The sequence below is a fragment of the Marmota flaviventris genome, chromosome 19, assembly GCF_047511675.1.
Source record: "Marmota flaviventris isolate mMarFla1 chromosome 19, mMarFla1.hap1, whole genome shotgun sequence".
Taxonomy (NCBI): Eukaryota; Metazoa; Chordata; class Mammalia; order Rodentia; family Sciuridae; genus Marmota; species Marmota flaviventris.
Window position 1 is genome coordinate 13,482,109 of NC_092516.1, and position 14,133 is coordinate 13,496,241.

General features: G+C 52.3%; 1 protein-coding gene across 2 annotated transcripts in view; it reads left to right on the plus strand.

The window, feature by feature from the left end:
- The window catches only part of Vps35l (VPS35 endosomal protein sorting factor like), a 100,484-nt gene that overhangs the window by 15,708 nt on the left and 70,643 nt on the right, over positions 1–14,133 (plus strand). For both annotated transcript variants that reach the window (XM_027940760.2, XM_027940761.2), the window contains exons 7-9: positions 332–460; positions 6,675–6,759; positions 13,731–13,790. In XM_027940760.2, coding sequence (XP_027796561.2) covers positions 332–460; positions 6,675–6,759; positions 13,731–13,790 — 274 coding nt within the window. The remainder of the gene's footprint in view (positions 1–331; positions 461–6,674; positions 6,760–13,730; positions 13,791–14,133) is intronic.

Consider the following 14,133-nt stretch of genomic DNA (forward strand, 5'->3'; position numbering starts at 1 on the left):
ATGTCGGCCCCAGTCGGTGGGGAATGAGGTGAGTCCTGTCCCACTCACCAGAGCTCAGGAGGTATGGTCCCCAGAATCATGCCATTCTTGAGAGACGGAGCTGTGTAGCTCAGACCCTGCCTGCCTCCAAGGCCTGCCTCGGCCCCTGCACTCCACTCCTGGGCAGAAAACCCGAAGGGCCTCTTTGATTGCAAAGCACAGCTGTCAGTCCTGGTAGGGCCATGAGGGGTGTTTACAGGTCGCAGCTGGTACCCGGTTTTTTCTAATGGAGGTGGTGGTCAAACAGAGTTTTCCCTCTTTCTGTGCCTACCCCTTTGCCTTCCACCCACAGGGATCCCAAAAGGAGCTGTTGAACTTGACTCAGCAGGATTACGTGAACCGCATAGAGGAACTCAACCAGTCACTGAAGGACGCCTGGGCCTCTGACCAGAAAGTGAAGGCCCTGAAGATCGTCATTCAGGTCAGGTCTAGTGCCTCCCACTTCTCCAGACTTCAGGGTCTTGCCCTCATTTATTTATCTTTTTCACATACTTCCTTTGAAAGGCTATGATTATGAATCTGTGTTTTTATGAAATGATTAATCCCAGGGCCACTATGTGCAGCTGCACAGGTTGTACACTGTACAATTCCAGGAAGCACTCCTGGATGCTGGATTGCAGAAGAGATGGTACCCCTTGGGTTATGCAGTATGTGAGTCCTGGTACAACTATTCTGACATATTTATGACTTCCATACACTAAAGATTATTTTTTGGAGGGGCGGGTATCAGGGATTGAACTTGGGGGCACTTGACCACTGAGCTACCTCCCCATCCCTATTTTGTATTTTATTTAGAGACAGGGCATCACTGAGTTGCTTAGCACCTTGCTTTTGCTGAGGCTGGCTTTGAACTTGTGATCCTCCTGCCTCGGCCTCTGAAGCCGCTGGGATTACAGGCATGTGCCACCATGCCCAGCTCACACTAAAGATTTTTGACTTCTTTGTGCAGTGTTTAAGTACCTTCTGTAGGGCTAGTTTAGTGGTCATGGATTCTTTTTATTTCCTCTTCAGTTCTGAATGGTAGCTTTGGTGGCTTTTAGACTCTTTGAGTTGAAGTCAGGATGAACTTGAGTCTTCCTCTAGTTGTGACCTGATGTTTTTCTCTTGAAGCTTTCGATATTCAATCCTTGTTCTCTGTTAGGCATTCTGATGATGGATGTGTATTGGCGAGATTCTTGTGAATCTTGTCTGTTTGGGCTTAATATTTTCTGTACATGGATATCCATCTCATTCCTGAGGTTTGGAATAGGTTCCTAGTGCCCCTAGCCTGTATTTTTATACCCTCTGTCTCACTGACTCTTAACTCTTAATGTTAATTTTGACATTAATTTGGTCTCTTAATGTCCCAGTGTTTGTGTGTGTTCTGATCATGGTCTTTAATTTGTCTTTACTTAGTGTTGTAGCCCCAAAGCCCTGTCTTAAGGCCTCAGGTTCTGTTTTCTGTGCAGTGAAGTCTGCTGATATCACAAGTGGATTTCTTATTTGATTCACTGTGCCTCATTCCCGGGCTTTCCAATTGATTTCTTTTCAGAATCTCTTTGCTGAAATGGTCTGTGGCCTCCTGTAATTATTCTTAATTGATTCCTTAATTCATTCCTTAGGTCTTATTTTAGCTCATTAATCATTTTAATCATCGGGTTTTAAAAGCCTGCCTTTGGCGTCCCGTCCCCTCCATGTCCGTGTGTCCCTTGGCTGGACTGTAACTCAGGGAGACGTGTTTGCCTGTTTGCTCAGGTTTTCAAGGTCTGGGATTTGGGCATCTGTTGAGATGGGTTCCTCCTCCTCTTTTCAAGAACGTCTTCTGGTGTGTGGTCACCTGTTGTCTTGAGCCCTGCATCTGGTGTCTTGGCTCCAAGGCAGGCTCAGTGTGGCTCCACTGCAGTTCCCGCCTCACGGCCTCTGTGCGCAGCTGCCGCCATCCCCTCCTGCACGGCCTTGGCATTGTACTCCTGGGAGCCGTGTTCTTGCCCCTCTGGTCTTGCTGTGGAAGTAGCTGTCCAGGGTGGGACCTGACGTTCCCCTTTAGTCACTCCTGCTTGGGGCCTGGCATTGGTCTGGGGCTCTGGCCTCCCCTGTCCTGTATGTTAGGTGCTGTTGAAGCTTGAGCCAGGTTAGTCTGTGGAGGGAGATGAGCCTTCACTTTGCCAACAGTGGAGTCTCTACCCATGGCCTTGGAGTGTGCCAGTCTCTGTCCTGCCCCTCCTTCCGCTTCCCATCTGCTCCACCATCTTTCTCCCGCACACACCAAAGACTGAGCAACTGTTTTCAGGTCTACTTGATCGGGCTGGCTTGGTACCTTTGTGATCATTGAGCGTGTGTCTCTGATAATGTGCAGTTTTTTGGTGGGGAGGGGGTACCCGGAATTGAACATGGGGGCACTCGACCACTGAGCCCACATCCCCAGCCCTATTTTGTATTTTGTTTAGAGACAGGGTCTCACTGAGTTGCTTAGTGCCTCACTTTTGCTGAGGCTTGTTTTGAACTCGAGATCCTCCTGCCTCAGCTTCCTGAGCCCCTGGGATCATAGGCGTGCGCCACTGTGCTGGCTATACATGACTTTTTAAGACACTCTGCGTGGTCGTGCGGTGATGGGAGTGTGCCCTACTGTTAGAAGTGTGCTCATTAAATCCTCCATGCTGGGGAATCTGCTAATCCGTGAGAACCCCTGGTCACAGGGCAGGTCCTGGAAGGAAAGCAGCTTATTCTGGTTTCTGACTTTGAAGATCATCCTGTCTTGGCAAAACATGCCCAGAAGTACACGTCTGAGGGATCATTCACAAGCCACTGTCCTCAGGGCAGAGTTGATGATTTCTGAAGGGCCCCTTTTAAGAGCCATTTAGTTGAGAGTACAGGCCTCACTGTCACTTGACACTGAAAACGTGGCACTTGTCTTACCTGCCTCTTGTGAGGATGGTTCGGAGGCCCGGGGCCTCTGCCGGGCCCTTGGAGTGTTGAGGGCTCCGTGTGGCAGGGGTGTGTCCCTGCAGCTTCACATCAGGCTGTTGCTCTTCAGCACCCGGCCTTAATTCATGAGTAAACACCCCTGACACTGGTCCCCCACCGCCCACGAGGGGTCACCACTCACAGGTGAGCGGCTCTGTGCTGAGAAGGGCTTTCATAAGCAGCGTCTCTCTGTGATGGCGTGAAACTGAGCTTGACATCTGGAAGAGATTCAGCTCATGTTGACATGGTGAGTGCCGGTTACATCCACATCTGCTTAAGAGTGCCGATGCTGTGCGCCGAGGGCACAGCGTGGATGGGTGAGGGGAGTCTGTCTCCTTTTTCTGCTGCAAGGGTTTTTCTGTGGGGAAGCTGGCGACTTGCTTAAAGTATATTTTACAGGTCACAAAGTCCACCTAAGGGCTGGCGATGTAGCTTGGGAGTAGAGCACTTGCCCGGTGTGCACTCGGCCTGGGTTCCAACCCCAGCACCCCAGGAAGAAAAAGTCCACCTGTTCTAAGTGTGAAAATCAGTGATTTTCAGTAGATGTCTAGAGTCGGGCAGCTGTCGCACAGGATCCGGTTTTGGAGCATTTTCCTAGTCCCCAATTCCCTCAGGCCTATTTGCATTCAAACCCTGCTGCCATACCCAGCCCCAGGAACCCACAGACTGCGTTCTGACCTCACCGGCTTTTCCTGGACAATTCATACATGAGGGCTCCGTCGGTACCCAGTCCTTTGCATCTGGCTGCTCTCGTTTAGCTTGATGGTTTTGAGAGTCGTTCGTCTTGTGGCATGCGTCTGCACTTTGTGCTTTTTACTCCATTGACTGGATGCCCACATTTTGTGTATCCATGGACAAGTTGATGGACATTGGGATTGTTTCCACTCCGGTGTTGAAAAATACTGCCAGGAACGTTTGCACATGAGTCTTTGAACTTATGTTTTCATTCTCTTAGGTAAATTCCTGGGAATAGGCTTGCTGACTCATATGGTAAGTTTAATTTGTTGAGAAAGAAACTGTTCAACTGTTAAGTAAAATAGCACCATCTACGTTCCTATAAGCAGGGCCCAGGGGCCCTAGGTCCCCCACATCTCCAGCACCACCATGGTCCACCCGTTTAGCCTAAGCAGCCTAGTAGTCTGAAATATCTCCTTGTGCTTTTGATTTACAAAGCCTTGAGATTAATGATGTGGAGTTTCTTGTGCTTATTGGCTATTTGCATATCCTCTTGAGTGAAATGCCTATTCATGGCCCGCCCCTTTTAAAAGCTGGTATCTTGTTGAGTTGTAATAATTATATATTCCTTTTTTCCCTCTTTTTTTTTTTTTTTTTGTGCTAGGGCTGGAACCCAGGGCATGGTGTGTGCTAGACAAAAGCTCTACCACTAAGCCCATGTACTCTTTTTTTCTTTGGTACTGGGAAGTGGACGAACCCAGACGCACTTTACCACTGAGCTACATCCCAGCCCTTTTTTAAACATTTTTTATTTTCAGACAAGTCCTCATTAAGTTGCTGAGGCTGGCCTTGAACTCGCAGTCCTCCTGCCTCAGCCTCTGAGTTGCTGGGATGGCAGGTATGCCCCTGCCCTGTATTCCTTTTGGTTTATTTATTGGGCTGGGGACTGAACCCAGGGCCTCGTGTGTGAGGCAAGTGCTCTACCACTGACCTACGTCCTTTGCTCCTCATGGGTTCTTGATGCAAGTTCTTTGAGTACAGTTGTCTGTTGCTTAACAGCAGGGACCTGTGCTAAGCAATGTGTCATGTGTCATTAGGTGTTTTTTTCCTTGGTGGGCAGTCGTACAACGAGCTTAGTAACTTCAGGCAACTGCAGCCTTCTTAAGGTGGGTGAGGTGGACTTAGGGCCCCCACTGCACTCAGGCAGTGACGTTGGCATGCCTGAGACTACTCCAGGCTGGCTTGTCTCTTCATGACGGTGTCTTTCCAAGTGCAGGCTTCAGCTTTAACAAACCTCATGAACTTTCTCATGTTGACTCATGCCCTTGGACTCAGGTCTTAGAACTCTGCCTGATCAAAGGTAGTGAGGGCTTTTCCCATGTTGTCTTCTAGAAGGTAGTTAGCACTTGGATTTAGGTCTGTGGTCCATCATTCTGAGTTATGTGTGTTAAGAGTCAGTGTTTTGGTGCGTGGAAGGTTCCTCCCCCTGTTGACTGGTGGTGTTACCTTTGTTCAAGTCAGCTGGCCATAAATTCAGGCATTAGCGTCTGTGCCTCGGTGTTTAATTCCAACCATTTATACGATTGTCCTTTTGCCAGTTTGATGCTGTCAAACTGTAGCATCATAGTAAGCTTTGAAACTGGATCACGTCTTTTAATGTTTGTTCTTTTAAAAATTGTCTTTTTTATTCTGAGTCCTTGTGTTTCTGTGTGAATCTTGGGGCAGCCACTCTGGGGTACGCCCTGCAGTCCTGGCTCTGGGTAGGAACTGGGGACACATCAGTTCCTAGGAACTAAGAGCCGTAAACAGTCTCCAGGATTCAGAGCTGCCCCACCCCCAGCGCTGGAATCCGCCAGGGCAGTGGTTTAACTTGGAACCCTTGTGAAAGGGCACCTGAGACCCAGTCAGTGAGGTGACGGGAAGTGGAGTTCCGTAGACATGCAGCTGCCCTGCTCTCTGTGGGCACTGCTGGTTTACCAGCTTGCATCCACTAAGGAGGGTCTGGGCTGTGGGAGGGTGTCTTTTGCTTTGAGGTGTATAATGCTAAGGAGAAGTTGGTGACTCCGACAGCTTAGTGGGTAACAATGCCAAAGCAAAATGCCTGTCGCCCTCTCTTGTTACAGTGCTGAGGTTTAAACCCAGGGCATCATGCCTATTGGGCATGTGCTGTACCCCCTCCTTTGGGCTTTTTTGAAACTGGGCCTCACTAAGTTGCCCAAGCTGGCCTCAACCTTGGGATCCTCCTACGTCAGCCTCCTGAATCCCCTGGATTACAGGCATGTGCCCCATGCCCCTCTAAAATTTTTTGATTTTTAAATGACATGTCTTTCTGAGGGTTAACTGTTGGGATGATAAAATACAGGGGAGTTACTTGATTACTTTTGCTGACTTTTGAATTCATAATGACAGGGAATTAAATCCAGTTTTTCAAGGTAGAACTCTCCTGCCTCTTATTTTAAAAGACAACTCAACCTGGAGTGGTTGGTGCCACATTGTGTGGCTGTGGCCTTCCCTTTGGCACAGGGAGGATGTAGGGATTGTCCAAGCTGAAGTGTCCTCAGCACCCAAGAAACGTGCTCGTGAAGCTTGTCACGGTCCCCTTTAGAGGGACGCTCAGGGTGGAATGTAAGTAATCCATATAGTTGAAGGAGCCATAGAGATTTACTTGTGAGGTCACTTCATAGGAATCCAACCAGGCTGAAATAAACCAGAGGAAGCCATGCACGGAAGCCATCGGGACAGGCTGGTCCAGGAGATGGGTGCCAGGCTGGGGACTAGACTGTGAGGCCCTGGGCTCTCCTGGAGCTTGGCTTTCCAGCACCTTCCTTAAAGAGAGTCAGTCGTGAGCAGAGTCTCAGCCGTTTGTCAAACACAACGGTCTTGCTTCTCACGTCGTCCCCAGTGCTGCACAGGGTTTGGCCATGGAGAGACCTGAACCTGCTGGCAGAGGTCATTCATCCTCCAGGCCTGGAGGGTCCCAGCCAAGTCAGACAGTGAATTTTCTTTTCTCTTTCTAGTGTTCAAAGCTGCTTTCAGACACGAGTGTGATTCGGTTCTACCCGAGCAAGTTTGTCCTCATCACCGACATACTGGACACGTTTGGTAAGCACCATGTTCATTTCATACGTAGGAAATACGTTTGTTCTGTCAGGTGGCTGTGGTGCTTTAAGGTAGGCCCTGTGTGGTCTAAGGAATTAGATGAGTAGGAAGGGACCAGACCATACCTCCTGGTCTGTTAGCGTGTTTCCCTTGTGTTTATTTTTAACTGACTCACATGGAAAATATTTATGTGATAGAGCATGAAGATATGCATAAGTGCATAATGATCAGATTGGGGTGATTGGCATAGCTTATCTTCAGACATTTATCATTGCTGTGTTTTGGGAAAATGCGAAATCCTACTTTGAAATGTTCAATTGTTGTCGACTGTAGTTACCTTACTCTGCTTCAGAACGTTAGAAGTTACTTCTTCTCTCCAACTGCAAAGGGTGCTGTTTTTGAAAAATCTTGGATGTTATTTTTTTTCTAGTCTTTGGAGAGACTGATAAATGAATACACGAAGTTGGGGAGCCCACGTGCTAGCTGAGCCAGCTGTGGTCTGTGGCTACCTCAAGGGCATCTGAAACTCACGTTTTTCAGAACTGAATGTGTTAGCTCTCTGTCACTATAACAAAATGCCTGATGTAGTCGGCAGATGAGGAGAAGAGGTTTGTTCAGGCTGAGTCTTACAGGTTCCAGTTCATGACTGGGCAGACCCGTGGCTTTTAGGCCCGTGGTGGAGCCAATCCCCTCCCTTCATAGGAGGACCAAGAAGCAGAAGGGCAAGCAGGGGTCTGGGGTCCCATAATGTCCCCTGCACCCCCTGTGACCTAAAGACCTCCCACGAGGCTCCATTTAGTCAAGGTCCCACCCCTCCCAGCAGGGCATGCTGGACACCAGGCCCTTGACTCCTGGGCCTTTGGGACCAACTGTGGCACTGAACACGACCTGCCTTCCCAGCCCTGTCCCGGCCCCTGCGGATCTCTTGTCACAGGGCATGGCTTCCGTGTACCCAGTTACCCTCGTGGGGAGCCTGAGCGTGTTTCCCACGTGCCTGGGTCCAGTCGTCAGGTCTTCTGTTCAGGCCCCGTTTTCTCTGGCTTCACTGTTGAGAACCTCCATCCTTGCCAGAGTCCCCTGCCTGAGGACAACTGCGGTCCTCTGAGGTCATTCTATGTCATCGTGGCTGCCTCTGGCCCTGTGCCCCACGCTGGAGGCAGGGTGACCTTTTGGAGTCCAGTAGAGATGTCCAGACTGAAGAGCATCCCTGAGGGGCGGCGGTGCCCGAGGCCTGCTGCTTCGCCCTGAGTTGAGCCAGAACATCCTGCTGTGGGCACTCTGCCCAAACCAGGCGGCTCCCTCAGCCATATGTGGTGTTCACCAAGGAGCTGCCTGAGAGCAGGTCAGAGCAGAGGCACTGGCTGTCCTACCAAGGACGGGCCCATGAGCTCCCAATCCAGCAAGTCTTGTCTGCAACCCAGCAAAAGATCTGATGGGTCAAAAAACAAAATGTCAGGAGACCCAGTCGGTTCGCATGTCCTGGGCCTGTTGGAGAGACAGGGCCTGAGGGTATTAGCTAAAACAAGTGGCAGAAAACCTAACTAGCCTGGGAGCAGGGGGCTTCATGCTGAAAGTTCAGGAGTAGTGACCTAAAGACCTCCCACAAGGCTCCATCTCTTCAGGGTCCCACCCCTCTCAGCAGGACATGCTGGACACCAGGCCCTTGACTCCTGGGCCTTTGGGACACGTTAAAGAATACCCACTGTGGCACCGTATCGGGGCCATAGGTACAGCTGGATCCGGGAGCTCACATGGTGGCGTCAGGACCCGTCTCTCTCTTGTCTTCCCTGGGGTGGGCTGCTTTCACTCTCGCACTCCCAAGCCCTCGCCTCCCTCAGCTTTCCTGCTCGCCGTCCCAGGGAAGCATCGCAGCGGGAGACCTGGACTCCCACCCCTGGTGGCTCACACCGCCTGTCACTCAAGAGCCGGGCGTGGCATCTGGGGAGGAGGTACCCCGACTTCTCAGGCCTGGGGGGAGCCAGAGGAAAGAGGGGATGCTGCCCGAAGAAAAGGAGAGTGGATGCCGAGCACGAGGAGGGGCAGCCCCGCTGGAGGGGTTCTGGGTGTCCCTGGAGGAGCTCCAAGGAGCCCTGGCGAGGCAGCCGCGGCTCGGGCCCCCTGGGGCTCTTGACAAACATAGAAATAAGTTTAAATAAGTTTAAGGCGCAGGGGACAGGCTTCACACACTCTCATCTAGAGACGTTTTGGGGGTTCCCAGCTCCCCTGTTAAAGGGAAGTTGAGAGGGCGGGCGGGTGTGGGAAGGTATGTGGGGATGTCGTCTGGTCTCTAGGTGGTTATGGTGGTCTGGCTGTTCTCGGGATCTTTGGGGTGACGTGTGCTCAATCTGATCAGTTGGGGACACTAGGAAGGTGTCCTGTGTTCGTTTTACATACCACTTGGCTCCAGGCGTTCTAAATACACGTGTTGGTGGACTCATTAACGGCACACGGGTCAGTTTTCATTAAGTGGGTGAATTTCCAGCAACTTCAAGACCATGAGTTGAATATTTGTAGAGTTCGCTGAAATTCAGTGGTGACAGGCCTGGAAAGATGCTGGCTTGGGGGGAGAAGGATCTGCGTCCCTCCTTGTTGTGACACATGATAAACCGGTCAGAGTCATTCCAAGGGAATTTGGGGACTAAATACACAGAGTACCTTTTCTTTGGGTTCAGTGGCCACTCCTCAGCCGCAGCTCCCACAAGGGGGTCAAGGCAGGCAAGAAAGGGCGAGGAGCACATGCTGAACCCTTTTATTGGGGAGAAGCCGTTCAAATGAGGCAAGGGGTCAGGTTTCAGGGGCTTGAGTCTAGCTTCCTGATGTCTGCTGTCAGTAGTTGACGTCTTGGGAGGCCATGCCCATCTCACGTGCTGTGCGGGGATCACAGGCAGAGCCAGCGAACACAGGGGCAACGGCAGTGCCGCCCACTTTGTGTTGGATGCTCATAGTTCACAACACTGTGGCTTGCCACATGCATCACTCCTGTCCAGAGCGGCTCCCGACTCCTCCTCTCGCCTCCTTTCTCCCTATTCTGTCGATGGCCACAGGGTGTGGAGCGCTGGTGTCGGGCACTCACTGGGCACAGTGAAGAGACAGAGTCCTGCTTTTGTGGCCAGTTGGGGACCAACAGAGAGCTTGCAAAGCAGCTGGGTGGCCCCTGCTGTGTGGGGGTGATCAGTGCTGTGGAGGAAAGGCAAGCAGAGCTGGGTGAGGGGTGGAGGAGGAGAGGAACCTGGCGGGGCAGCTGCAACCTCAAGTAGAGGGCTCAGGAGGCCTCGTTGGAAAGTACTTAGTGGTGCTCGCTTGAAGGGCCTCGGGCCAGAGGCCAGGGCAGGTGTCCACAGCCAGAGATGAGCCTGTGCAGAGGCCCCAAGGAGCCAGGCCGGGGGGGGGGGGGAGCAGGAACCCAGTGACCAGAGGGCACAGGGGCCCCAGCAGCAGGGGGCATGACCCCACTTGTGTTTTAACAGGGTCCCTCTGGCTGCTGGGTTGAGATGAGTGGGTGGCCTGGGGTGCTAGGGGGCTGGGTGTGAGGCTGAGACGGCACATCTGGTGTTAGGAAAGGGCGATGTGGCCCAGGGGAGGCAGGGGATGGTGAATTAGGCTCCCAGGACAGGTGTCGAGTCACATACCGGCAGAACCTTGCCGGGTCCTGCACAGAGCTGGCCCCCAGGGAGCAGGGACATCAGTGGGGAGGCTGTGGCCCCGTTGGTCCTCCTGGTTGTCCTCTTCTGGTCTCCTCCAGCCCTCGGCAAGTTCCCTGTTCATGACCAGCGTCCCTGAGTGAAGCCATCTCTGGGGCACCCTGAAGAGACCCAGTTCCCACCCTGCAGGCCTGGCTGGACGCAGAGGGCAAGCTCACCTTGCAGAGGCTCGGGGCAGCCACACCTCCAGCCCCTCCTGGTGCCCAGCCTGGGCTCTGCAAGCTGAGATATGCATCCTTCACGGTGGATGAGAGTCACCAACCCTCAACAAGTGCTGTCCTTGGGCCAGACTATCCTAGCCGCCTGCAGAGTGGCCACATGGTCTGTATGGCAGCCCTAGGAGAGAGAGTCTGTCATTGTCCCCGCTTCAGAGGTGAGGAATCTGAGGCGTAGAAGGAAGTCACTTGCTCAAGACTGCTGTGTAGTGAGTGGCATGGCTGGGACCCACACTCGGACGCTCTGCAGCCACACCTGCTGCTTTCCTCCTGTTCGTGGCTCGTGGGGACAGTTTCCCACACTGAGGAAGTTGTAAAGGTGTGTGCCTTTGACCCAGCGATGTCGCCTCTGGAAATTTGTTCTAGTAAGTGGAGAAGATGGGAATGACCCAAGTGGCCCTCCTTGGGGACTGGTTAAGTCATGATCATCCATATAGCAGAAGTCCTGGTGCCCTGAGAATGAGGCTGTGCTCTGTCACCAGAGGGGAGGTCCCCAGGTGTGCGTGCAGTGGAGAGGCCACGATGCAGGGTGGCTGCAGAGCTGCTGCAGGAGGACGACAGACTGGAGTGGGACTCGTGTTCCCCTGTGTCTGCCACCCAGGGTGCGAGGGAAAGTGACTCTGGAGTGGCCAGTGCACAGAGGGGATCTCTACTGGCACCTTCCAGGTCCTTTGGAATTGAACCGTGGGGACGTTTTACCTGTGACCCAGCACACAGGCAGGCTGCCTGGGCCCCGCCCTCCCTTCCCACTCAGAATGGGGCGTCCACAGGGCAGGGGTGCTGTTTGGTCTTCCCTGAGCACCGTTCCTCAGGTCCACTGAGGCAGCCTGCGTGGCAGGTGCTCACAGAGACTTGTGCTTTGGTGTCCGAGTTTGCAGTTTTTAGACGAGCAGCAGAGCCCTGCCCACCTTGGGTGGAAAGACGGATCCTGTGGTCCCTCTCTTTTCACGCACTCTCTGCTCCATGAGATGCGTGGTGGAGTAGGAGCAGGTGTCTGGGGTTGCTGATGATCAACAGGGGTTACAGCATCTTGCAAGGATGTGGGATGCAGCCCAGGAATGCACAGCGGGAGGCACAGGCCTGGCTTTTGTTAGGCTTCACTAGAGGCTGTGGGCACAGGTGGGCCTCTTGCTTCCCTGCCTGCCTCTCCTCTTCCAAAGTTGTAAGAACTTGAGCCTTGGTTTCTCCACCTAGGATTGGGTATGTCTCAAAAATAGTTGTCCAGTAGTTTAACAAAAGAAAAAGAAGCTTGTTTGAAAATAACTTTTTAGTTTCAAGGCCCCTTAGACAACAAAGTGACATACAGCAGTTGTATGTTTTACAAGCTAGTTTTAGAGATGGTAAGCTTTTGAGTAAGAGTAAAGGGTGCTTCAGCCGAGTCTGTTCTGTGCACGTGGGAGGTGAGAAGTGCCATTTGCCGGTGTGACTTGCTGTGTGAGGGCTGAGGCGAAACAGCCTGCAGCTGCTGCTGGGCTCTGTGGGCATCATGGGGGATGTCTCTCTGCCAGGCGTGGCTGCCGTGGGGAGCCCAGAGCCCCAGTAACGAAAGAAAGCAGGCCTGCCAGGAAGAAGCGGCAGGTGGCACTGAGACTGGGGCTTGTTTGTTAAAGCTTCTCGGGCGCTGAGCTCCCCGAGGACACTCGGTGTCCCTGCTGCACCCCAACGGTTACGTCTGCACCTCCGAGGGTGGAAGCGGATGCCCAGGTCTTTGTAGGAGCCCCCGGTGCTCTGAAGGTGCAGCCAGGTGTGTGAAAAAGCGGGTTGGAGGGAGGTGGGATGCCTGTCACTGTTCCTAGATCCCAGAGTCCCTGGCGTGTCCTCTACCGGTGGCTCTCACCCTTGAGTGTGTGGAAGGATCTCCCTTCACCGTGGTTCAAGGGCCACATTCCTGGTCAGCCGCCACTGGTGGCCCAGCAGCCTGTGCTTCCCCCAGGTCTTCAGGCGACTGTAGTGCAGGTGGCTGTAGGAGAGGTGCCAGGCAGTGTCCCACCTCACTCTCCTGACACTGGTGACATCATCTGATCCCAAGTCTCTGATCAGATGTGATCCTTCTGACTCCTCGTTTCCACTTACGGGGCAGTCTGCTCTTGGCTGCCCTGAATAACGGGGCTCTGAAAAGGAGCAAGTCCTCACAAACTGAAGGTGACTAGGGAGGGGTCAGAAGATGAAGAGCTGTCATTTTTATCCCCGGTGTATTGACAGCATTTTCCAAAATCCACATACAGAATAAAGCTGCTTATGCTGGCTTTAGAGTCCAGAGTCCCCCTGGCTTCGTGGATGAGCTTTACGGGTGCACAGCCATCGGGTTTACCGTCCCCCCCGGGGATACTGTGTGCTGCATCAGTGAACCTGAGTGGCGAGCTGGTGGCCCAGGGCCCCCAGAACCTGCAGTGTCCATCTGTCCAGCAACTGGGCACCCACTCCATGTCAGGTGTGGGTCAGGGAGCAAGCACAGCCTCTGCCCTGTGACGCTTGCTTTCCACTGATCCCGAATTCTAGCACCTCTAGGCCCAGGAGGGAGGGGAGGCTGATGCAGCCCCAGAAGTGCACGCCCTCGGGGAATCGGCTGCTCAGCTGCTCCAGCTGTGTGTTGTTTGTAAGGATGGGGCCACTCGTTGGCACATCTTATATGAAAATGTCAGTGTTTCATGAGTTCTGAGTTTACTTGGTAACTAATTAAAAAAAAAAAATGCCAAATAAGCCTGGTTTGAGGCTGGGTTCAGCCCATGGGCTGCCTCTGATCTAACAGAATGTAGAAGAGGATGGGACTGTTTTTACGTGGAGGAATTGGAGGTTCCATCGCCCGAGTTTGAGTCAAAACTCTGCAGAGTAAAATGGTCGCATTTCGTCCCCTCGCAGAAAGTCCAAGTCCCTTCTTTGATTAAAAGCCAAACAAAAATACCCCTGTGGCTTAACGTGCTGCCACTGGGTGGCAGCATGCTCTTACAAGTTCAAGGATGCCTGGGCGATGACGTGTCTTGTGTCTAATTAACAGACGTTTATTTAGTGTTTGCTCCTGTTGTGTGTGATGCTCACACCGTCTGTTCTTTCCCTCCAGGAAAGCTGGTCTACGAGCGCATCTTCTCCATGTGTGTGGATAACCGCAGCGTCTTACCAGGTGACTCCGTAGCTGTTCTCTAGGTGATACTCTGCCCTGGGTCGCAATTAGAATGTTTTTATCAAGTCTGGATTTAGTGAGAACTGATAGTTTTTGTTGTGCTCAAAGTTAAAGGAACACGTTGGAAGATTTCTGATCATCTCAGTCATCCAAAAATGAGAGAAGGCTTTCAAATATGCAGAGCTAGGAATTTGGGCAAGTGACTAGGATGTGCCCAAGTGGAAAGGTTCACAGTTAGGCTCGGCCACACTCTACGCCTGCTCATTTCCTCGACAGCCTTGACATTTGAATACTTTCCCCCGCATCTTTTTTTCCTAGGAAACATTTCTTAAGGGGGCAAAAA